This window comes from Pipistrellus hanaki (genome assembly GCF_964339955.1).
Source record: "Pipistrellus hanaki genome assembly, chromosome: 13".
Taxonomy (NCBI): domain Eukaryota; kingdom Metazoa; phylum Chordata; class Mammalia; order Chiroptera; family Vespertilionidae; genus Pipistrellus; species Pipistrellus hanaki.
Genome location: NC_140515.1, coordinates 57,568,054 through 57,591,814, shown reverse-complemented (window position 1 = coordinate 57,591,814; position 23,761 = coordinate 57,568,054). Strand labels below are relative to the sequence as shown.

Here is a 23,761-nt window from a genome sequence, read left to right as displayed (position 1 = left end):
CCAGTGGTTAGGGCACCAGCCCGCACACTGCCGTGTCGCCCTCAGGGCTCCCCGTCAAGGGCACATCCCTGGGCTACAGGCCGACCCCCAGCCCTGCAGAGGCAGCGGATTGGACGTCTCCGTCTCTCTGACATCAGTGTTGGTGGGACTTCCAGGGGGGGCCGCCTCTGTCCCTCCCAGGCCCCCGACCCCACCAGCTCCGGCCCCGGCCGCGGCCCGCCCACCTGCTTGAGGATGTTCTGCTCCCGCATCAGCTTCTGCCGCTCGCGGTTGGGCTTGGAGAAGACCACCTCCAGCACGTCCTGGCCGGAGTTGGTGCCCCCGGTGACGAAGTACACCAGGTCTTCCAGCAGCTTGGTCACCGACCTGGGGACAGGGGGCCGTCAGCGGGGGAGGGGCGGGGTGGCCAGCAAACCGGTGGGCGCTGCCGCGAGGGCCAGGCTGAGGACGAGCCCACAGACGCAGACCCCTCCCGGTGTCCTCGGGACTGACCACGAGGCCAGTCACTGACGGAGTGGCACAGAGACAATGACATAGGCGTGTGCACGGAGAATTGCCACCTTCGCAGACTACGAGCCCTCAGACTCTCTCAGAGGAACCTCAAGCCCCAATGTTTCCCGAGATGGAGCCGGAGACAGAAAGAAAGGGTCTTGCCCTAACCAGTTTGGCTCAGTGGATAGAGGGTCGGCCTGCGGACTGAAGGGTCCCAGGTTCAATTCCGGTCAAGGGCATGTATGTTGGTTGTGGGCACATCCCCAGTAGGAGATGTGCAGAAGGCAGCTGATCGATGTTTCTCTCTCATCAATGTTTCTAACTCTCTGTCCCTCTCTCTTCCTCTCTGTAAAAAATTAATAAAAAAATGTTTTTTTTAAAAAAGAGCACTGACCTATGTGGTTGAGCACTGACCTATGAACCAGGAAGTCACTGATTCAATTCCCGGTCAGGGCACATGCCCAGGGTGCAGGCTCCATCCCCAGTGTGGGGTGTGCAGGAGGCAGCCGATCCATGATTCTCTCTCACCACTGGTGTTCCTCTCTCTCCCCCTCTCCTTTTCTCTCTAAAACTGATAAAATCATACGCGCTCTCTCCCAAGGGACCTGCGAGGGCGGAGGCCGAGGCGGCGCTGCCCGGGGGAGCCTCACCTCCTCTCGTTCTGCGTGATGGTGCCTTTCTCCAGCTTCCCCGCGATGGAGCCCAGCACCTTGCTGGCGTCGTTGGCGAAGTCCAGGTCCCGGACCTCGGCCGGGGACACCGGCACGATGGCGAACGCCTCCTTGTCCTCCTTCACGGGCGAGGTGCCGATCTGCAACACACGGGGTCTCCGTGGCGGCCTCGGGGCGAGACCCCTCAGAGGCGACATCACACACCGCGTCCACGGGACACGGCAGCCCGCAAAGCGGGAGCTGCCCCGTGGACACCCAGCGAGACGGGGAACAACCGAACAAAGGACCCAGGTCGCTCCATCGTTACCCTGGAGACGGGTGCTCGGGGGCCAGGGAGGCTGGAAAGAGCCCCCTCACGGGCAGCTTCATGGGCTGCAGAGAGCACGGGAGACCGGGCCCAACACTGGTTACAAGGTCGCAGGAAAGGCAAGTGGGCAAACGCTCACTCGTGGCTCCATGTCACAGCGTCACAGGGCTGGGCACGGCACCGCTCTCCCCACTTTTCTACATCCCCAAACGTTTTCATCAAAGTGGAAGAAACATGCCAAGAATGCTCCCCAAAATGGCACGGGTGGCATTCCAATTTTAACAAGAAAACCCCTTTGTTTGCACATTTCTTCTCTGTGGTTCTGGAGGAGGCACGGAGGGAGAGGTGGGCTTCAGGGAGAGTCAGTAAAGAGGATGGGAGGTCGTTCTAGAAATAAACCTGCATAGTTACATTCACAGGAATCTATATATAAAAGCCTAATATGCAAATGTCCCCTCGGGAGTTTGACTGCTCATTATGAATGCGCTGACCACCAGGGGGCGATGTGGAATGAAGGAAGGCCCCAACTGGCAGCTGGCAGCCGCTAGGACCTCACCCGTGCACAGATTCTGTGCACTGGGTGCTAGTAAAGAAATAAGCAAGGCTGGGGAGAGTCAGCCGGGATCTGATGTAATGAAATCGGACCAACCTCGACCTCAGGGCAGAGCCCATGGGAGGGAGGGAAAACTTCTGGTTATTTCAGAAGCCCGGGGCTCGCTCCAGCCAGCCCCTCAGAGAGCTGTCATCACACTCTCGGCTGCCCGTGACCACGCCCCCGGCTGCCTTGACCATTCCCCCAGCTGCCTGTGATCAGGCTACTGTGACCACGCTCTTGCTGGAGCAGCAGAATCCAAGTCCCTTCCTCCCCGAGGCACCCGGGCAGCGGGAGGGGGAGGGGGAGCAGGGCCTGGGGGCTGGGACTTGCCTTCAGCATCACGGGCTTCTCCTCCTCCTTGTCGATGGGGATGTTGGTGCTGTGGACCCAGGTGTTAGTGCACAGGTGGCGCAGCCGCACGTAGGAGTTCCTGGGGGGGAGGGGGAAGAGGGCGGGGCAGGGACAGTGCGGTTCTCCGCAGCCCGGCCAGAGCACAGTCCATCGAAATACCCAGGCCCAGCACCCCTGATGCAACAGCGCTGGGCTCCACTGAGTCAGGTGACCCCAGACTGGTCTGACTTCTACGTAGAATTTACTTTGCCCTCAGCGAGCTTCAAATATCCCCCTTCCAGGATTTCTTTAAGTGTTTTATTCAGTTCACCAGGAGGCCTCTCGGCTTTGGGAGGAGGAAGAGAGGACAGGAGATGCTGAGCCACCTGACCTTCCCGTCTGGCCTGTCAACCTAAACACAGCACTTCCTGTCCAACCCCCAAGAACGCACAATGATGAGCAAGAATAAATAAAAATAACAAAAAACAATACAGCAGCCATTCAACCAGCCCCTGTCTGGAACCTTCCAGAGAGACTCCGAGACCCCCCGGCCACAGGGACGGCCCGGAGCCATACCTGGGGACCAGGCTGTCGCCGCCGCGGAGGGTGGTGGGGTCCAGCTCGAAGATGGAGGAGATGTCGTTGCCCTCGGGCACGGACACCAGCGAGTACACCATCTTCTCCTGGGCGTTGCGCAGCCGGCTGCGGGACGCGTCCTGGTCGGGGTCCGCCTGAGGGGGAGGCCGGGTCAGGGCGCTGCGTGCAGCCCCCACCGCTCCCAGAGCGCCCGGGCCCCAGGCGGGGAGCCGCCGGGCACACGTGACCACGGCAGGAAAGGCGCGGCGTCACGGCGGTCACGCAAGACGGGCGACGACATCCACGGGAGAACAGCCTCGCTCTCCCGCCGGGGTTGCAGCAGAGATATCTGGACCGCGGGGTCACGGCCGCCCTGTCTGCGGGCAGAGCGCCTCGGGGCCCAGGCCTCGCAGGCCCATCCGGCACCAGCAGCCGGCGGAGCGGCAGCTTAAGGAACGCGTCCTGGGGGCTGGTGACAGGCCACGGTGGGACCCACGTGAGACTGCCTCGCAGAGACAGGAGGGAAAAGGAAGTAAAGACACCTGGACCCTGCCTGGCCGGCGTGGCTCAGGGGATGAGCATCGGTCTATGTACCAGGAGGTCACGGTTCGATTCCCGGTCAGGGCACATGCCCAGGTTGCGGGCTCCAACCCCAGTGGGGGTGTGCAGGATTCTCTCATCATCCCCATCCCTTCCCCTCTGAATCAATAAAAATATATATTTTTAAAAAAGAACCCTGGGCCTGAGTGTTGATAAGTTGTGATCCCAAGGAAGGAGGGAGGCCAAGACCCACCCCTGAGGGTCAGCGAGCCCTGGAGAGAAGGGCCATTTGCTGTCAACCACGAGGGCCACCCACGGCCAAGCGGGGAGGGCCTCTGGTTCCGTTGGGATCTGGCCGGGACGGAAGGAAGTGGCCAGTGAAGGCCGATGGCCAATGGCGAAAGCCCCGAGAGGGCAGACACTCCCCCCCCCAATTCTCTGTGTGTGGTCAGCGGTCGCCCCCTGGTGGGAGGACAGGCACACTGCAGAAGGCCCACCAGCCTCAGTGGTCCTTTTTCTCCCCGTCATCAAGCCTGTGCCCCCTGCAAGTAGAAGGTCGAGAGCAAGTGACAAAGCAGAGGCAGGTCCCAGGCTAAGCAAGGCCTGAGGCCGGTGTGGGAAAAACGGGGCTGGGAGCAGAACGCGAGGCTTCCTCTCTGCCGTGACCCTGTTTCCACACCCAGAGAGTGGGGAGGGGCCCATCCTGCCAACGCCAACGCCTGGGCCGCACGGTGCAGAGCGAGCCCACAGCCCCCGCCACCTGGGGGGCAAGGCAGAGGGGAGAGGCCTGCTCGCTGGGAGGACCCGAGACGTGGGACAAGCCGGGACCGCCAGGACCGGTGGCTGCATCCTCATCTGCCACACGCAGACCCCGAGGGCCGCCCTGCCGCCTCCGCCCGGGCCGAGCCACCCAGCAGGACCGGAGGACAGACGCACCCGATGCTAACGATCCGATAACGTACAAAGCACCGCTTCCTGAGAGCTCCCCCAGGCCCTCCACTGCACAACCTGCTCCACAGCTGTAGACGAGGGAGGGGAGGGTCAGAGAGGGAAAGCAGCTGGTCCCGAGTCACACAGCACACAGCGTCCGAGCGCGGGCCCGCTACCTAAACACTGCCACCGCCCTGCTCTCTGTCACAGACTCCAGGTTCACCTCCTCACGACACCCAGTAACCTCCGGGACCATACACTGCCCCCTCGAAGGCAGCACAGAGACCAGGAATGCACACCAGGACCGACCGGCAAAACCGCCTCCAAGAAAGATCTGGCGACATCGAGATTCCTACCCACGTTCCCACATCCACTCCTGGCGCTGCAGGAGCAGGAACCCGCGGCAGGACCAGGGGCGTCGGCTCAGACGGCGTGTTTAACGCCACAGAATAAGTGACACTGCCCACCCCGCCCACGGGCTCCTTGGAAATGCTGAATGAGTGACAAGTCAAGGTCAAGAGCAACAGGACGTTTGTTTGTAAAAGGCCTTCTGCAGGGCCGTCGCCCCTCCAGCCTGAAGCCGCCAATCTTCCCGACTCAGAGGGGAGGCCCTCCGAGGAAGCACACCAAGAGCATCGTGACGGACAGTCTCGTGAACCAATCAGGACACAGGAGGCATGACCGCCCTCCAGGGGAGCACTGGGAGGAGTCCCTGTCCCCAGCCCCCGGCGACCACAGGGCCAGTTCCTTCCACGGGGGCAGGACACGCGGCCTCGCCCATACTTACTGGGGGCTGAAACTCCAGGCATTCTTCCTCAAAGTCAGGGTCTACCTGATGGGAAAGAATCACCGGGAATTAAAACACCCGCCGGTTTCTCACGGGCTCGGCCCCACTCGTGGGAGACAGCAAGGCCTGCGGGCGTCGCTCTGCAGCGGAGGACGCGGCCCTTCCCTCTGTCCACGAAACCAGCATGCCACAACGACACACGTCACAGGAGCACGCCACGTCACAGGAGCACAACACGCCACAGGTGCACAACACCCCACGGGTGCACACCACGCAGGGACAACCTCCCGCCACCGAAGGCCGGCACTCGGGTGTGGACCACAGAGCACGAACTCACTAGCAGAACAGCCGTGAGAAGCCCGAGACCCCGGTGGGCCAGCTGGCCCGGGCACGGACCAGCCTGCTCACTGTGTTGAGAAATAAGACGCCTGGGGCCGAGGGAGGCACGGGAGCCGCGCCGACCTCAGCCGAGTCGGTAAGCGGCCCCGAGGCTCCGTGTTAATTTAGTCTGAACCTCCGTGCTCGCACGTTTCAAAGCCACCAGCTCGTGCGCCTGTGGGGCTGCCAGGGGGCCGGGTGCCCGAGGTTCGGGTCAGCTGTGGGCCAAGCCCCCCGAGAGTCTGAGCAGCCCCTCCGCCGGCCCCGGGCAGCGGGGTGTCGTCCGCTGTACGCCTGGGACCTGATGCGAACATGCATCCCACACGCCGGGCAGATCAGAGGGGAACTCGACCTCTAGCCCGGGAGGAGGGCAGGCTCCTCAGCGTGACACAAACATCAGGAGGTGAGCTCCTGCCCGTGGACACAAGCTGCCTTTCCTCAAACCCTCCCCGCCGCTTCTCCAACGCTGGCTTCTTGTCAGTAGAAGATGAGGGCCAGTCTGCGCCCCCGGAGCCAACCGTGTCTCAATGCTGCCGGCTTCCCATGCCTGCGTCACCGCAGTGTGCCTGGCCATGCCCCTCAGGAGTGGGGAGGGGGTGGGGGAGATGTGGGGAGAGCAGTGTGAATGAGCAAAATGGAACAACAGTCCTACACCCATACTAGTGTTTTTTGTTTGTTTGTTTGTTTTTGTTTTTTTTTAATCTACTCTTGTAGCAGCTGTTAAATATCCAACGCAGCATTATCACTGCCGGCACCCCGCCGTCCGTCACGCCCCCGGGACGGCACTGCCCCCTGGCTCACGTTCTCCCCACATCGTGGTGGAAACTGGCGTGAAGTCCTAGGCCTGTAACCACCGTCACGCTCCTTCTCTTGTCTGGTCGCCGGGAAAGGAGGCCGACGGAAACAGAAGCGGGAGGAGGAGCGAGGTGTCTGCCTGCCCTGCCCGGGTGCGGGAGGACGGGGCTGGTCCGCCGGAAGGAGGAAGCCCCGGCGGCCACTCACCTCCGCGGCCAGGTAGTGCCCGGTGGCCAGGTGCTTGAACCGGAAGAGGCTGTTCCAATAGCCGGCGCCTCCCCGGCACGGGTCGTGCTGCACCACCTGGAGGAGGGGGAGGCGGTCAGTGTGCGAGAAGGGTCGGCCACGCCAGGACATGGCACTCAAATCACAGTCCGGCCGAGACACTGACCGGCTACCATGCCACCCGGCCTCCCACCACCAGCTCTAGGACAAGCTTACCCGCCCCATGTCCCGTCCCCATCCCGCCCCCCCTCACCTCCACCTCCCACAGGGCTTTGGAGCTGGTGGCCGACGTGGCCGACTGCCGGCCGGTGGTCCGCAGGAAGACGTGCTGCTGCTTCCGGTGCTCGTCGCAGGTGAGGAACTTCTCCTGCTCCGCGTGGAACAGCCGCACCACGTCGCCCTGCAGCCCACATGGGAGGGAGCGTGACCTTCACCGGACCTACTGCACCAGGAGCCGCCGCCCAGCCTCCCCTCCCCCGCGGTGTGTCCTCACGCTCCTCCCCCAAATGTCCTCACGCTCCCCCCCAAAATGTCCTCGTGCTCACCCCCCATATGTCCTCACGCTCACCCCGTGTCCTCCCCCCACCTCCCGCCGTGTGCCTGACGCGCACCCCCTTGAGGATGTCCTCCTTGTTGTCGCTCCACTTCATGAACAGCACGACCTTCCAGCTGGTGTTGCAGTTGACGGAATTGACCTGGAAGAGAAGCAGTTCCAGTTCACGCCGCTCTCAGCCCCCGCCCCGAGGATGGAGGCGGGCCAGGAGCAGTTGGCAGCCAAGGGCCGGCGTGGACCAGTCACGGCATCCGCTCCACAGGAACCACAGCCTCCTTTCCTCCAGAAACAGGCGCGGACAAGGGGGACGGCCTGCCAGGTAAGGCAGCATCGCCGTCCACACCGAAACGCCAGCGACACGGAAACGTCAGCGCCGGCGCTGTGGGCACACCGTGGCTCTGCAGGCACCGGAAACAGCCTCGAAAATGCCCTCAACCCAGGAGTGACCACTGCACCCGTTTCAGAGACAGGAACACTGAGGCCCGGGAGCCCAGGTGACGGACCCGCAGCCACGGAGCTGGGGGCAGACTTGGGACTTGAACCCACATCTGACTCCTCAACATTAGACAATGATTTATGTCACCATCTCCGGTCCTGGGTCCGTACCTGCCCGTCAGGAGGCTTAGGAGAGGCGCAGCCAGAAGCATGCCTCGCGCCGCGTCCCTCTGAGAAATTAGCACAGGGCTCGCTCTTTAAGGCGACGAACCAGAAAACGGTGCCCCTTTGGCCAGCAAACCCAGTCAGGGGTCCCGTCTATGGCTTTACCCCCGGGAACCGGTCCCCAGTGACATAAGGCACCGTCCACTGTGCCCAGGGGTGACGCTCAGCCCCACCCAAACCCATGCACAGCCCGGCACAGCCTCCGGGCGACCCTGACCGGGGCCTCAGTTTCCACCCGTGCCCACGTCACTGCTGCCAGCACAGGCATGCTGTGGCCTGGGCCTGCTCCTGCAGAGCCCTCCCCCTCCCCCTCCCCGCAGGCCGTACCTTGGCCTCCCGTCTCACCTCGTTGCAGCCGGGGTTGTCCACCAGCTGGTGGCTGCTGGCGTGCAGGGGCTGGCCCGCGTTGACCGGGTTCAGCACCACCTTGTCGCCTATGACCACCTGGGAGAGAAGGCACCGTCAGCTTTTCACAAAACCGGTCGGGAGTGTCCTCAGCCTGCCCCAGAGGTGGCACGTCCCGGCCGGCACAGCCAAACCCTTCGCAGGGCAGGCCGCCCGGTCCCCGAGCAGCGGACGCCCCCGCCGAGTGCCCGCCCTTTCCCGAGGTGGCAGTGCCATCGCGCTGAGGAGGGGAGGGGGGGCATCAGTGGAAGGCCTGTCTCTGAAAGAGCAGGGCCGTCGTTTGCGTGGGGAGCCGTGACGCCCATGCTCTTCTGAGCACGAGCCACACAAAGAGGCCCGTTTCCATGAAGACCAGCACACACTTCAGTGCATGTTGTGTGTGTCTGTGTGCACTGATGTGACACAGACTCCTATACTTACCTGGGCCACTGGGCCTTCCCGTTCTATCCCACTTCCTAAAATCACACCCACGAGCCACTGCATCAGTGGTTCTCAACCTTCCCAATGCCCGACCCTTTAATACAGCTCCTCATGTGGCGGTGACCCCCAACCGTAACATTATTTTCGTTGCTACTTCATAACTGTCATTTTGCTACTGCTATGAGTCATAATGTATTGGGTCGGCAACTAAGTAATTGCGGGTTTCACACATATATGGCTTCAGTTGAATTTTTAGGTTTGCAGACGTAGTACAAATGTAAAACACATTTTGTTATTTGATAGTTGGCTATTCAGCTGTTAATCAGTAAAAAAGTTTTTTGATCTGTTTTGTAGTTTTCATTTGGTGTTCGTTGAAAAATGGAAAATCAAAAGGAACATTTTCGTCATATTTTGCTTTTTTATTTCCGCAAAGGGAAAAACGCATCGCAAGCTCATAAAAAGTTATGTGCTGTTTATGGTGACGAAGCCTTAAAAGAACGGCAGTGTCAAAATTGGCTTGCCAAATTTCGTTCTGGTGATTTTTCACTCAAAGATGAAAAACGCTCTGGTCGTCCAGTTGAAGTTGATGACGCCCTAATCAAAGCAATAATCAATTCGGACTGTCACAGTACAACACGTGAGATTGCAGAGAAGCTTCATGTATCACATACATGCATTGAAAATCACTTAAAACAACTTGGCTATGTTCAAAAACTCGATACATGGGTTCCTCACGAACTGAAAGAATCACAGTTAACGCAACGCATTAGCAGCTGCGATTTGCTAAAGAAACGTAATGAAAATGATCCATTTTTAAAACGACTGATAACTGGCGATGAAAAATGGGTTGTTTACAACAATATCAAGCGGAAAAGATCGTGGAGCAGGCCAGTTGAACCAACTCAAACAACATCAAAAGCTGATATTCATCAAAAGAAGGTTTTGTTATCAGTTTGGTGGGATTACAAAGGAATTGTCTACTTTGAACTCTTACCACCCAACCGAACGATCAATTCTGATGTCTACATTGAACAACTAACGAAATTAAACAATGCAGTTGAAGAAAAGCGGCCCGAATTGACAAATCGAAAAGGTGTTGTATTCCATCATGACAATGCAAGGCCACACACATCTTTGGTCACTCGGCAAAAATTAATGGAGCTTGGTTGGGATGTTTTGCCACATCCACCATATAGTCCTGACCTTGAACCATCTGATTACTTTTTGTTTCTATCTTTACAAAACTCCTTGAATGGTAAAAATTTCAATAATGATGATGATGTCAAATCGTACCTGATTCAGTTTTTTGCTAATAAAAACCAGAAGTTTTTTGAACGTGGGATTATGATGCTGCCTGAAAGATGGCAAAAGGTCATTGATCAAAATGGGCAATACATTACAGAATAAAGTTATTTAGTTCCATGAAAAAATTGTCTTTTTCTTTAAAAAATCCGCAATTACTTAGCTGCTGACCCAATAAATGCCTGTTTTCCGATGGTCTTAGGTCACGAACCACTAGCAGGATGGCCTAAGACCATTGGAAAACACAGTTATTTATTTACATACAACTCATAACAGTAGGAAAATTACAGTTATGAAGTAGCAACGAAAATAATGTTATGGTTGGGGGTCACCACAGCTTGAGGAGCTGTATGAAAGGGTCACGGCCTTAGGAAGGTGGAGAACCGCTGCTATAAGGGAACGCCCAGTCCCTGCATCACCCGGGCTCCCCGGAGTCTGTGGCCGGAGGCTGGGCGTCCAGGGAGAAAGGGACCCTTCCTGGGAAGGTTAACGCTATCGCTTGTGCAGCCTGGCCTGCTGTGACACAGTCTGGGGTTCGAGGGAAAGGCTGGGCTTGGGGCCCAGTGTGCACTCACACTGTCCCCGATGGACCGCAGCCCCGGGCTGGGACACACACTCACACTGACCCAGTGGATGGATGGACCGCAGCCCCGGGCTGGGACACACACTCACACTGTCCCCGATGGAGCGCAGCTTGTAGAAGGGCTGGATGTAGAACCAGGAGCCCTCGTTGCCCGCCTCGTCCAGCGTCACCCGCATGGCGTTCTTCTCCAGCAGCGCCGGGAGCCGCTTGTTCACCGTCAGGTACTTGTTACTTTTCAGGTGCAGGAGCTGAAACCGCCGGGACAGGGGGGTGTCGGCGAGCCTCTGACTCTGCCGCTCCTCCCGCTCATAAAACATGGATCAAACACCCGCCACCCCACACGCTGTGAGGCGGGAACCGCAGAGTGCCCGAGGCGGGAATGCTTAAGAGACCAAGCAGCGGAGCCAGGAGGAAGACTGCCTGTCCCCGCAGAGCCCTGGGCAAGGCTGGAGGTGCTCAGCGAGGCCGCCACCCGGCCTGGGCGAGCGGAAGGGGCGCGGCCCTGAGCCTGGGAGCCCAGGAGCCGCAGTCTGAGCCCCGACACCGAGGGGAGCGAAGGAAGGACACGGCTGAGCAATGCACAGGCGACCGCGTCAGGGGCCGGTCCCCGCGTGGGGAAGCACTGGCCACTACAATGTCCCCGGAGGCTCTGAGCACTTGCTTCTTGGGGAAGGAGTGCGTGAGGGGAGAGGAAAGCCAGGACCAGAACCAGCCTGCCTCGCAGCAGGTCCAGACCAGAAGCGCTGGCCGCCGCTTCCCGATGGGCTAGGAGCAGAGGAAGGGAGGAGGCAACTGCCCACCCCTGAGCGTGGTCAGGCCAGCCTGGGCCTCCGCTGCCCACTGTCCGGACCCCCTTTCGTTCGTCATGAGACCATTTCTAGAACAGTCCGCCTGGGTCCACAAATCTCCTGCTGGGTTGCGGGTGTGCAGAAGGAACTCGTTTGATGGACAGGTCCCTGCCATCCCCTGGCCATGACGGACAAGGAGGAGGCCACGCCCTCCTGGCCTCACTGTTACCTGGTGGGTGGCCCCTGACCCCACACACCTGTCCAGGGGCTGACTCCCATGTGCGTTCAGAGCTTCCTCTACAGAGAACTTCCCGATGACCCCGGGAGGCAGGGGCCACTGCTCCCAGTTTGCCAGGCAGCAGACGAGGCTTTTTGAGATTTCTTGCCCCGAATCTCAGTGGAACACCTGGGATGCACGTCCTTAAGGGCTTACGACCCCAGCCCCTGCGCCCTCGCTCATCTTCGGTTCAGGCCACACCCTCCCGTCTGACCTGGGAGCCAGCCCGGAGCTCCAAGGCCTGGCCCGGCCCAGAACTAAAGCCGGCCCGCACGGAGCCACCAGGCCGGCCCGGCTCTCCGTGGGTAAGCCTGGAGGGGGGGCAGGTGGGCCTGGCCGGACCTGGCCCTCAGCCAGAACCCGGAAGCTGCTTTCACCTGTCACGGCCCTGACAGCAGCGCCCACTTCAACACGGAGCAGGTGTGAGCGGGAGGGGGGAGGGGGCGGGAGAGGGCACGCCTCCATGACCAGGGGAGCTCACACTCACTAGAGGAGCGACACCTTCCGAAAAGGGAGCTGATGGAGCAAGACGACCCCCGGGTGCCGTTCCCAAAAACTGGTCCCCGTGTGGACCCTCCATAGGGCCAGAGGTCGCTGGACGGGTGGGGAGGCCACAGCTGACTCCGCCTCCTCTCTCTCTCTTTCTCTCTCTCTCTCCTGCCGGGAGAGGCCCAGACGCGAGCACCCCTTTCCCTTCCCTCCCCTCCCACCCAGCTGCTGCTTCCCAGGCTGGGCTTCTGCCCAGGTCAGACCTAAGACCTAAAGGTGCAGGAGCTGAACAGGTAAACCTCCGAGGCCTGCCTGCAAGTGCGCCCCCTGGAGGCACTGCATGTTCCCGCCGCCTCTGGGCCAGGTCTCAAACCAAGAGGGAGAGTCACAGGAAGCCAATCTCACCAAATCGGCACTTCTCAGCACCGTGGGGTACACGGGCCGAGCGGCCGGCGGGCGGGAGTTCCCAGGGGTTCTGGGAGGACCTCACCCGACCAGCCACGGGGAGACGTGGGTGCTCCACCAAGGGAGGACCCCCTGAACGCCACGTCCAGCCGGAACCTGTCGGCCTGCACAGGCACCGCGGTGCGCGGGCCCGGGGAGGGCGCGGACCCACCTGGATCACGTTGCCGTACTGGATGACAGTCCCCAGCAGCTTCCTGTTCTCCGTCTCGTTCTGCTTCTTCTCCAGGTCGGCCGCGTGCTGCGGGGGAGGAGGAAGACGGCCTCAGAGGCAGCCGGCCGTCTCTCCGAGGGACACAGGGCCAACGGCGCCGGCCCGCCCGCCCGAGAACCGCAGACACGGGCAGGTCCCCGGCTCCCCTGCGGCTGAGCCCGGGGAAGGCCCGGCGCCAGCTCGGCCGCTGATCTCTCAGCCTCGGCGGCTTTTCCAAAGCGCGTCTTTCTCGTTAAGGGGTTCATGGGCGGGTCAGCTTAGGCCCAGCTCAGGTCACAGGCTGATGTGTTTCTCTTTCCTTGAGCTTATGGGCCTTTTAGGAAAGTAGGGGAGTGGAAAGAGCATGTACAAAGCCCTTTTCTGGTCTGTCAAGATCCTCTGAAGGCTCTGGGCTAAAATAAAGCTGCGTCTACGTGCTGGCTCTGGTTTTGTGGCCTGGACGGTGTTACTGAGCAGGTGGGAGCCTCCGTTCCCCTTTTGAAAAATGAGGGTAAACAGAACCTAGCCCTGACCAGGGTGGCTCAGTGGGTAGAGCGTCAACCTGTGGCCTGAAGGTTCCCAGGTTTGATCTGGTCAGGGGCATGTACCTTGGTTGCAGGCACATCCCAGTAGGAGGTGTGCAGGAGGCAGCTGACCTATGTTTCTCTCTCATCGATGTTTCTAACTCTCTCACCCTCTCCCTTCCTCTCTGTAAAAAAAAAAAAATTTTTCAATAAAATTTATTTTTTTAAAAACACACAGAACCTACACCCTCAGGAATCAGTGTCTTCCCTGCAGCATTCATGAGCACCAGCTATTATCACTGGACACTACTTATCATTTATTTCGTCTTCACGGTACTCCCTCGAGGGCAAGATCCGTGTCCCAATTTTAGAAAAAGCAGAAACAGACCAGAGAGATGAGAGCATGCGGCCGCCATGGCACAGGCAGCTGGGTCATGGCATTAAAGGGGATTTGTCTACCATTTTCTCTACTTGTGTGCATATTTGAAATTTTGCTTAGGAAGTTCCTTTTTTAAAGTCACACATCTACTAAGTAGCAGAAATAATCCCCAAGGCACATGTGGGTTAATTCCAGATTTACCCTGCCACACTCGAGGCTGGGGGAGAGATTACTCGCACAAACTCAGCAGGTCAGGGAAGTCCGTCAGGTTGAAGGGAGCTTCCGGAACAGTCTCCCAGGGCCACCAACCTCAACGGACCCCTTCCCTGCCTTCACCTGTCTGCCGCCGCGTCCTGCGAGCGTTTCGGAACCACGCTCCGGCCCGGCTCCTCCGGGCAATGGGCCGTCACTCCAGCCCGCACCAGGTGCATTTCCAGCCCTTCCAGCGCCCTCCCTACCCCCTCACCCCCCACTGGCTCCCTGCTCCCACAGACCACCCACACCTCGGCCAGGGCACCTGACCTCCCCAAGCCTCGCTCGGTATTCTCCTCCACGAAATGGGGCGCCACAGCCGCTCAGGGCGGGGTGACGGTTCGAGAAGAAGCAGACGCACAGTCAGCGTTCAACACGTCAGCCCTTCCCCTCACCTGGTGGCTCACGCTCAGCGGGGCTCACCGAGGAGACAGGGGGAATGGGTGGCCAGCTGCTCCCGCGGCGCCTGCCCCGCCTCCACCCGCCGCAGGGGTTTGTGGGGAGGGAGGGCCTTGGGGAGAATCAGCTGCGGGCAGCATCCTGCCCACTGAGAACCTCCAGGAGGCGAGGACTGCGGTGAGTGCAGGCCTGTGCTCCCCACACCTGCCCGCGGCTAGTCAGAGCCTCCTCTGTCTCTGGGTGAGCAGCCGCCCGCCGTGCCGGTGATGGAAGGACAGACCCAGCGGGCCCAAGGCTCACCGGGAATGGCCGAGTGCGAACAGTCAGCCTCAGCGCCCCTCCTCCCACACCCTCCTTCACCCCCTCCCCGCCCCGTTTTCTGCAGAGCTGCACCCCAAGAGAGCTCTCCAGGGCCCACAGCCCTGCGGGCGGCTCTCCAAACAGGAGCGGGAACTCGGCCCACGGGAGGAGGACTTAGACTCTGTAGAAAGTCACTGGTTCCTCGGCGAGGCAGCTCTCAGCTCTTAGAAATGGGAGATTCAAGGGAGAAAACGAACAGATTTGGTAAAATAAAAGTATGACCACCGGTGTGACTCAGTGGTTGAGCACAGACGTAGGAACCAAGAGGTCAGGGTTCGACTCAAGGCACATGCCCAGGTTGCAGGCTCAACCCCAGTAGGGGGCGTGCAGGAGGGAGCCAATCACTGATTCTCTCTCAGCGCTGAAGTTTCTCTCTCCCTCCCTCTCCTTTCCTCTCTGAAGTCAAATAAAAAATATTTCTTTTAAAATGTCCAACCAACGATACAGTTCTCCTCTGCTGCAAACATCACCTGAACGGACTCGCCTCTAGAGAACCATGCGGGGCTGCTGCTTGGGCATAAATGGGAGAAGGGCCGGACAAGGGCCGTTCTCACGGAGTCCTCTGGCTCTCAGGAATGGCCAGGGGCCGGTTGAAGAGTCACTAACCTAAAAGGTTAAGTCCCCGCCCACGTGTAGACAAGGTACGAAAGTGCCAACTCAACAGCCCCTGGCATCGCTAAAACAAATGCCGGTGCGTCCTCCTGCTGCCATCATTTCTGGGTTAAAGACGCACTAAACACAGCAACGTCTGAGGGTGTCTGTGCAGACAAACCAGAGGTCAAGTCAGACCAGATGGCAGGGCCAATAGGAGGGTGAACGGCGACAAACTTCTCTCAGAACGGCAGCTGTCACACCCGGAACCGCCAGAGGCTTACCGGCGCCCGAGCCTCCCTGTAGCCACCGCTGCCTGAAGCTCACGGACGTTCTAAGAAGGCGCTTTGCCTACCAGCTCTCTCTGATTCCGGAGAAAACGCCCGATCCATTCCGCCGTTTACACAATGCTGCTTGTGTCCAGCTGAGCGCACACGTCAATCCGGAGAACACTCCCTCCACAAAACCAAATTTGAGTCTCCCCCACCCCCCCATGCCCTCCTCCCTTACCCCCTCCCCAGTTTTAGAAGGTCCAATGAACAAGCAGCGCTGTCAAACAGGGCTTTCAGACAAAAACATCCTCCGGAGTTGTAGGGCCAACAGGTGAGGCAAAAGGTAGACCCAAAGGAAACACGGTACGAACTACACCTGGGCCCACGGATCGAGGCCGCTGCCACGGCGGGAAGGAGCAGATCTGGCTCGGTGGACCCATGGGGGGTTTCTAAGGAGCGGCCACCCGGTACTCTCTCTCCGAAGGAAACTGGCCACGTCCATCACCCAGGGTGCTGACGGGCCCCCTGTGGACAGAGCAGTTCCGTGCCAGGGGTTTCTCCTAAGAAGATACTTGGGCGGGTGCCCAAGGCCATGGCCACCTTTTTTCTTTTTTTTCCTGAATGGCCCTAACCAGCGGTCGGCAAACTCATTAGTTCCAGAGCCAAATATCAACAGGACCACAACTGAAATTTCTCTTGAGAGCCAAGTTTTTCAAACTTAAACTTCTAACGCCATTTCTTCAAAATAGACTCACCCAGGCCGTGGCCACACTCAAGGGGCCAAAGAGCCGCATGTCACTCGTGAGCCACAGTTTGCCGACCACAGACTGTCAGGAACCTGATTCTGCCCTCCACCCTGGGGCCTGGCTGATTAAAATCACATGCATGTTGCCCGGCTAACGTGGCTCAGTGGTTGAACGTCAACCTGGGAACCAGGAGGTCACGGTTCGATTCCTGGTCAGGGCACATGCCTGGGTTTCGGGGTCAATCCCCAGTAGGGGGGATGCCAGAGGCAGCCGATCTATGTTTCTCTTTCCTCTGTTTCTCTCTCCCCCCCCCTCCCTTTCCCTCTCTCTCAAATCAATAAAAACTTGCTTTTTAAATCGCACACAGGTGGATGTGTTGGTCTTGCCCCTCACCTGACGGCTGAGGGCTGTTTTGGGTTTCTAGGAAAGACTTCACACCCTCCACTGCGATCTCTACCACCGTCAATCCACCACGGACGTCACCGTGTTCCCGAGCAACGCCAAGGTCAACTCCATCGTCACCTGTTGTTCTACTCCAGAAGCAGAGAAACCGGTATTCAACGTGCCGGGACCGTCTTCAAGGCCAACCGGCCCTGCCGTGTAACATGACACTGAGCTCGGGCCTCTGGGACCGTGATGCAGGCGAGACCGACACGCACGGGCCCGGCCACTAGATGTCATTCTCCTCAGACAGCTGTGGGCAGGCCCCATGCCCCAGTGGGAAGGAAGTCAAGGGGTCTAGACAGCGAAGTCCTTAAATGGCGTTCAGCTGAAACAGTCTGACCTCGGACCGGGGTCCTGCACGGCTGTTGACCAAAATAAACACGAAAGCCCCCTGGAGACCGGCCTCCCTCCCCAAGGGCGAGCAGCTGCCCCAAATACTGCCCTGGGGTGACTGCTCTGAGTCGGACGCCAGAGGAGAGTCCCAGTGGGCGGGAAAGCAGGGACCCCGCCGCCCGGCACCACGACCCAAAGTGGCATCAGTGACCCTGAGTCGGTTTGCTCCCAACCTCCTCGTAGCGCACAGACAGCATAAGGAAGAAGGGCTTCTTTTTTTAAATAAGGAATTCCCAGTTCCTGGTGGCCTTTGGGGCTGCATTTTCGCGACGGTGCAGTTTTCCCAGGTCACTCGAGGGAAGGAGCCTGGGAGGAGCTGCCGATGAGACGTCACAGGTCCCGGGGAAATGGCGGGAAGCAGCTGGCCCGCCATGCTGTGCTGGTGGAGTGTTTTAACGGTCAGTGGATGAGTGGCCAGCGTTTGTGAAGGATGGAGGAGGAGGTAAGCAGGGCACCGCACTGAGGAGGCCACAGGGCATCCCCAGGCGGGAGGAGGGAGAGTCCGAATGACGACGAGACTGAGACTGGAAAGGAGAAGACAGCTCCGGTCTCAACACAGGAAGAGCCTGCACAGGGAACCCCGGGGCACAGGGAACCCCGGGCACATGGAACCCCGGGAACAGGGAACCCCGGGCACAGGGAACCTCAGATACAGGGAACCCCGGGCACAGGGAACCTCAGATACAGGGAACCTCGGGCACAGGGAACCTCGGGCACAGGGAACCCCGGGCACAGGGAACCCGGGGCACAGGGAACCCCGGGCACAGAGAACCCCGGGCACAGGGAGGCCCGGGCACAGGGAACCCCGGGCACAGGGAGGCCCAGGCACAGAGAACCCCAGGCTCAGGGAACCCCGGGCACAGGGAACCCCGGGCACAGAGAGGCCCGGGCACAGGGAACCCCGGGCACAGGGAGGCCCTCGGAGGCGCCGAGGGAACAGCAGGGACCCGCAGGCGCGATGCCAGGACTGCCGTGAGGGGCAGCGGGACGACTGCGAGTGCCCACCCTGACGGCTCCCGCCCTGAGGGGCCTGGAACACGAACGCTGGCGACCAGGACCCAGCTGTCCTCGGGGCAGTCCCAACCCTTCACCGCCGAGCACGGCCGCCGAGCTGGCTCCCGGTCCCGCCGCCCGCGCCGCCCGCGCCGCCCGCCCGGTACCTACGTGCAGCTTGTTGAGCAGCACGGCGTCCGTGGTGCTGTTGCCGCCGGGCTTGGCCGCCTTCCAGAACTGCTTCTGCGCCGAGTAGCGGTTCATGGGGCAGAGCCGGAACAGGCAGTCTGGGGGAACAGACATCGGAACGGTTATTGAGGGCGGCGCCCCCGCCCGGGAAACCCACCCCACGGCGCGCAGAAGGCTGTTCCACCGGCCTGATCACCTCTCCCCTCTGACCTTCAGTTCTCAGCACCTCCATGGGAGGTTACAGGGAGGAAACTGAGGCCCGAGGGGCAGAGCTGGGGCTCAAGGTCAAATCCGGGGCTCTCACTGCGGCCCCCCAGCTTCTGTTGGGAAGGGGAGAGGGTGCATAACCCGCTGCCAGTCCACACACAGGCACCTCCACTGCAAGCCCCGCCCTCCTCCACTGACCACGCGGAAAAATGCGAGCGTAGCTTACACAGAGGCTCTTATGAGGTGAGTACGAGATGGTTCTCAGGGAACAGAGAGAAACTATCCGGACTTGGTCTGGGACAGTCGTGTCCTGTCCCCTGGCCTCAGCGCACCGTGGCACCCTTCCAGCTGGGACCTCCTGGGCGGGTGACCCTGCACACGGCCCCACAGAGAAGCAAGGCCAGCACAACGGGCTGGTGGCTGCAGAGTCATCCGGCTGTTAGAGCCAATACACCAAACACTGGGCATGCCGTCTCTAAGGCTTCAAGCGTGTAACGGTCCATGCTCTGTCTGCACACTTTGCACGCTGACGGCCCGTGCACACATTCAAACTCAGACTGGGCTCAGCTGGGTCTTGGGAACCAGCAGGCCGGATCCACGGTGCCACGGGGCTCACAGGCCACGGAGGTTCCATTCCGAGACGGCCGCGGAAGGGCCGGGCCCAGCAGCCCCCCGACATGCCAACGGGACCGACACGGCCCAACACTGCGAGGCCGTGCGGGTCCCCGAAGGCGGGAGCGCGAGTTTCAGCACCGCCGGCCCAGCCACAGCCTTGCTGTCTCTCCCACGTCAACCGCGTTCCCGGGCGACACAGAGCAGCCCGTCGGACCGAGCGTGTTTACCACCAGCATCTCCGTAAACACGCCATGTCACCGAGCGCGCGCCAGGGCCGCGTTAGCCTTGCTGATTTCGTCCCGTCTTCCCGGTTGCTTAGCAACTGATTCGAAGTGAAAATTAAATTAAGCAATTCAAATGTGATGGTAAAGTCACCTTCCAAAATTCTGCCACCAAGCTCCCGTGGCCCTCTGCTCCTCGGATGGCCAGGCCGGGCACACTGACCGTCCCGCTGAGTCCCCAGGGTGCTCGGCACTGAGACAGTCAATACAGGGACTCGGCAGAAGGCTAAGCAGGCCACCTCTGTGTGTATGTGTGTATGTGTGTGTGTGTGTGTATGTGCACGCACACCCGCTGTGGTTTGAGCTCACTCCAGAGAATGCCACGAAGAATAGCTATGACAGGTGTTATTTTAGGCCCCTGAAGAATAAACGTAACTAAGTTTTTGAAAAACCACTTTGGCGCCTTCCTAAGCTGCAGCAGAGCCCTGAGGGCCCACACAGGAGAAGCCGGCCAGGAGAGGGGCTGTCAGCTGTTGAAGGGCCGTGGACAGTGACGCTCCAGAACATGGAGGAGGGAGAACTAAGCCCGCTGCTTAGGAGATGTGTTTTACGAAGATATGAGCTCCTTGGTGTGCAGGTCAAAGAAGGGGGTGGGGCGGTGACAGGAGCTTCAGAGAAGGGTAGAGCCACAGAAGTGGGTGGAGCCACAGAGTGGGTGGAGCCGATGGTTGGGAGGAGCCACAGAGTGGGAGGAACCACAGGGGTGGGGCCATGGGTGTGGGTGGAGCCCCAGGGTGGGCGGAGCCCCAGGGGTGCTTGGAGCCCTCCACAGGGCCCATTCAGGTCACAGGCTGCTGGAAGAACAGCGGAAGCGGGAAGGGGAACTCTGCATCCCTGGAGAGCATAAGGCCCTGAGGGCGGAGACACTGCTGTGGACACCGGTAAACCTGGTGAATGAAGCACCCCTGAGGCTCCAGGAGTAGCTCTACATCAGGAAAGAGGAGCTGCTGGAGGAGGAGGAGGAGGAGGAGGAGGAGGAGGGGCAAACACCCAGACAAATGCCTGGAGACAGAGCGGAGGGCCTGCAAAGCGGTGCTGAGCAGAGGGGTTGGCCTGGAGCAGCAGGAGCAGAGCTCAGCGCTCAGCAGACATCCATCGGCTCGGGTTCTGCGGGAGCTTTCTGTTTGGCGACGTGCTGCCAAGGAAGGAAAGGTGTGAAGACGGAGAACTTCATTTCAGCGATGCGTCGCCTCTACGCCCATGAGCCGTCCCGCTGAGGCGCTGAGTGGGCCGTCCACCGCCTGGTGGGCTGCACCACAGAGCGGTGGTTATTTAGGGAGGTGAGGGGGAGCCGGGGAGGGAGGAGGGTGCTGGGGGGGGAGCGGAGGAAGCCAGCATCACACATCCAGTGCCGCTCCCATCTGCCACCGGGGCTCTGTCCAAACCCAGGGACTGCGCTCGGAGGCTGACAGAAGCGCGAACCCGATGCCAAGTTCTCTCCGGGCAGGGGAAGGCGCACGCTGTCCTCCTCCTCTCTGCCCGCTCCCCCCGCCAAAAGCACCACCAAGAAAACGCAACACCAAAACCCCAGCTCCATCTTCTATGAAACTCAGCTCCATCGTCCCAGGCTGCCAAACAGGAGGATGGGAGGAGGGGGGAGGGGAGCGAACCTCCGTGTCTGCCCACGGGCACAGGGAGGAGAAGGGGGAGCTGACTGGCCCCGCGGAGCTGGGACGGGCCCAGGAGCCGGGGTCACTGAGGGAGGCACGGCCCGTGCCCGCGGAGCGGGGACCAGGTCCAGGGCTGAGGACGATGGGGAGGACCAGGAGTGGGAGATCGTCCTGTCCGCCCCACCTGGCAGCTCGCAGCGGGAAGGCCGACTCGGCAAATGCCACGGAGAGCTGAGCAAACAGGGAAAAGAGGCACGGAAAGCTGTGTGTCTGGGCTCGCGGGGCACCGTGTTTACAGAGTCGGGAGCGTCTGCAGGGAACGCTCCTTCAGTCCAGGAGGAAAGTGTTGCAACTGGAATGGGGGGCGGGGGGCGGCAGAGTGCCAGAAAGCCAAGCTCCTGCAGGAACAGGAAGCGCAGTGATATTTAAAGTGGATTTATCCGCAGACATCGGGGCCTCGCGTCAGCGGGAAGCTCAGAGCTGGAGACCCGAGGAGGAGGCGGTGCGGATGCTCTGACTTGTTGCTGCTGGGACGCGGGGAGGCCCGAGGAGCCAGGCCTGGGACTGCTGTGTTTGTTCTGCATCGGGTCAATCGTTGACCATTGTTATTGAGGGGAAATTCGAAGCACACAAAAGTAACCGTTTAAAAAAAATTAAAATATATTTGTATGATTTCAGAGAACAAGGTGGAGGGAGAGAGAGATAGGAACATCAAGGGTGACAGAGAACCAGCTGTCTCCTGCACGCCCCCATTGGGGATCCAGCCCGCAACCTGGTCATGTGCCCTGACCTGGAATCAAACCGGCGACCTCTTGGTTCATAGGTCAATGCTCAACCACTGAACCACACTGGCCGGGTGAGAAACCTGGTTTATCAAGCTCCTCCAGGATTGTGATGGGCAGCCAGGCCTGGGACCAGTGGGCGGGCTGCTCCAGGGCCCGCTCCAGCATCAAATACTGGCTGGAACTGGAAGACTCGGGGGCTGAGCATTTAGGGGCCTGGTTTCATACCAAGAAAAATCGAATGCGGCCTCCACCAAGCGATTCTCTCCCAACCTTCCACGTCTACCTCCGGTTCCTTCCGCGCACCCCCCTCCCCCAACCCCGAAGCAATGACCTCCCGGAGGCCGCCGGTGCCGCACCGCAGCCTCCGTGAGGCTCCCTGGCCTGAGGAGGAGGGAGGCGCAGTCCGGCACCGGCTTCTCCAGACGCAGCCCTGAGCCTGTGCTCTGCGTCACCCGGGGCCTGTGACGCGGGCAGGACCCCGGGCAGGGAGATAGCCATCAGCCTCCGTCCCTCACGTGACCTCCGCGCGCTCCGTGGGCCGTGACATTAGAGAGACTCCGTCTTCGAGCCCAGCCCAGTTTCCAGGGGCCGTGTAAGAGGATCTGTTCCCACAGCCCGTCCGGCTGCGGCCGGGCAGCTCCGTCCTGACTTTGCAGGTGCCTCGGAGCCGAGGAAGCATAGCGAGGCTGCGGCCTCAGGAAGAGCCACAGCACGGCTCACCCGGGCGTCTAACCGGCGGTCCTGCCCGGGCCGGCAGGAGTGCTCCCCGCGGGCCGCCTGGCGGCTGAGAGGCAGTGTTGGAGGCAGCGTCTTCCACCTTAAGCCTCAGTTTCCCCAACTGTGAACCCAGGCCACACCCAGCGCAGCCCACAGTGAGGCAGGAACAGGAAACCGTGCCTGAACGCATGGCATGGGCGCCGGCAGTGACCAGGGGTCAGGATCACGCAGAAGGACGAGCAGCAAACAGGATCTAGGAGCTGACTCCGGCCTAGAGGGCCGCCCTCCCGTGCAGGAGGACTGACGGAGGCTTAACAGAAATATTCCCGTGCGCCCGGCCAGCGTGGCTCAGTGGTTGAGCCTCGACCTATGAACCGGGAGGTGTCGCAGTTGCATTCCTAGTGAGGTCATAGGCCCGGGTTACGGGCTCCATCCCCAATGTGGGGCATACAGGAGGCAGCCGATCCATGATTCTCTCTCATCATTGATGTTTCTCTCTCTCTCTCTCTCTCTCTCTCTCTCTCTCTCTCTCTCTGAAATCGATAAAGATGTTTAAAAAGAAAAGAAACATTGCCGTGTGCCCAGCAGACACATAGCTGGGTGTGCACGCGTGGCCCAGCAGCAGGCAGCTGGCTGGGACGGACTTAGCAGGTTGCTGTGAATCATCCAGAGCAGCTCATTATGGTCTAAAGAGGAAGCAGGAACACGGGAACCCAGAACCCCAGGCTGGCCTGGGTGTGCAGGTGCCTAACAAGTGCGGGGCCTGGGAGCCGCTCAGGGCGAGTGCCCTCGGGCAGGGCACCCAGTGCCCTCAGGGGTGGGGTGGGTGAGCACAGGGTAGGGGTGGTTTCACTGTGGGGGCTGACATCCAGGGGTGGCCCTTGTGTGTCTCCTCTCGCCCTGTAACTTCCGAATGTCACCTGCCTCCTCTTTAGCCTCGTGGGACCCCTAGGGTGCGGGCACCCCGACTTCACGAGGACCAGCAGCCTGGCTGTGACAGGGAGCGGAGAGGAGGAATGGGAGGAGGCTGCACACACACACACACACACCCGCCAGGTCTGGAAAGCGAAAGTGAGCAGCCGGGGCAGCCCGCTCTCCGGGAGGTGAAGCCTGTTTCCTGCGGCCCCCCCCTCTGCGCCCCTAATGAATTCAACTTCCTTCTACTTAACGAAAACAAAAACCAAAAAGAAAAAAAGGCTCCTTTTGGCCGAGAGTGAGGATTGGCTTCCACCGGCCTGGCTTCCTC

At 60.3% G+C, this 23,761-nt stretch overlaps 1 protein-coding gene across 7 annotated transcripts in view; it reads right to left on the bottom strand.

Moving 5' to 3' along the window:
• The window catches only part of ITPR1 (inositol 1,4,5-trisphosphate receptor type 1), a 135,574-nt gene that overhangs the window by 71,215 nt on the left and 40,598 nt on the right, over positions 1 to 23,761 (bottom strand). For 4 of the 7 annotated variants that reach the window (XM_084902238.1, XM_084902239.1, XM_084902241.1 and 1 more), the window contains exons 4-15: positions 18,283 to 18,398; positions 12,720 to 12,806; positions 10,639 to 10,797; positions 8,185 to 8,283; positions 7,238 to 7,321; positions 6,880 to 7,026; positions 6,609 to 6,704; positions 5,229 to 5,273; positions 2,972 to 3,126; positions 2,396 to 2,495; positions 1,143 to 1,303; positions 225 to 366 (exon numbers count right to left, since the gene is read on the bottom strand). In XM_084902238.1, coding sequence (XP_084758364.1) covers positions 225 to 366; positions 1,143 to 1,303; positions 2,396 to 2,495; positions 2,972 to 3,126; positions 5,229 to 5,273; positions 6,609 to 6,704; positions 6,880 to 7,026; positions 7,238 to 7,321; positions 8,185 to 8,283; positions 10,639 to 10,797; positions 12,720 to 12,806; positions 18,283 to 18,398 — 1,391 coding nt within the window. The remainder of the gene's footprint in view (positions 1 to 224; positions 367 to 1,142; positions 1,304 to 2,395; positions 2,496 to 2,971; positions 3,127 to 5,228; positions 5,274 to 6,608; positions 6,705 to 6,879; positions 7,027 to 7,237; positions 7,322 to 8,184; positions 8,284 to 10,638; positions 10,798 to 12,719; positions 12,807 to 18,282; positions 18,399 to 23,761) is intronic. The other 3 variants (XM_084902240.1, XM_084902243.1, XM_084902244.1) reach the window with 1 other exon arrangement.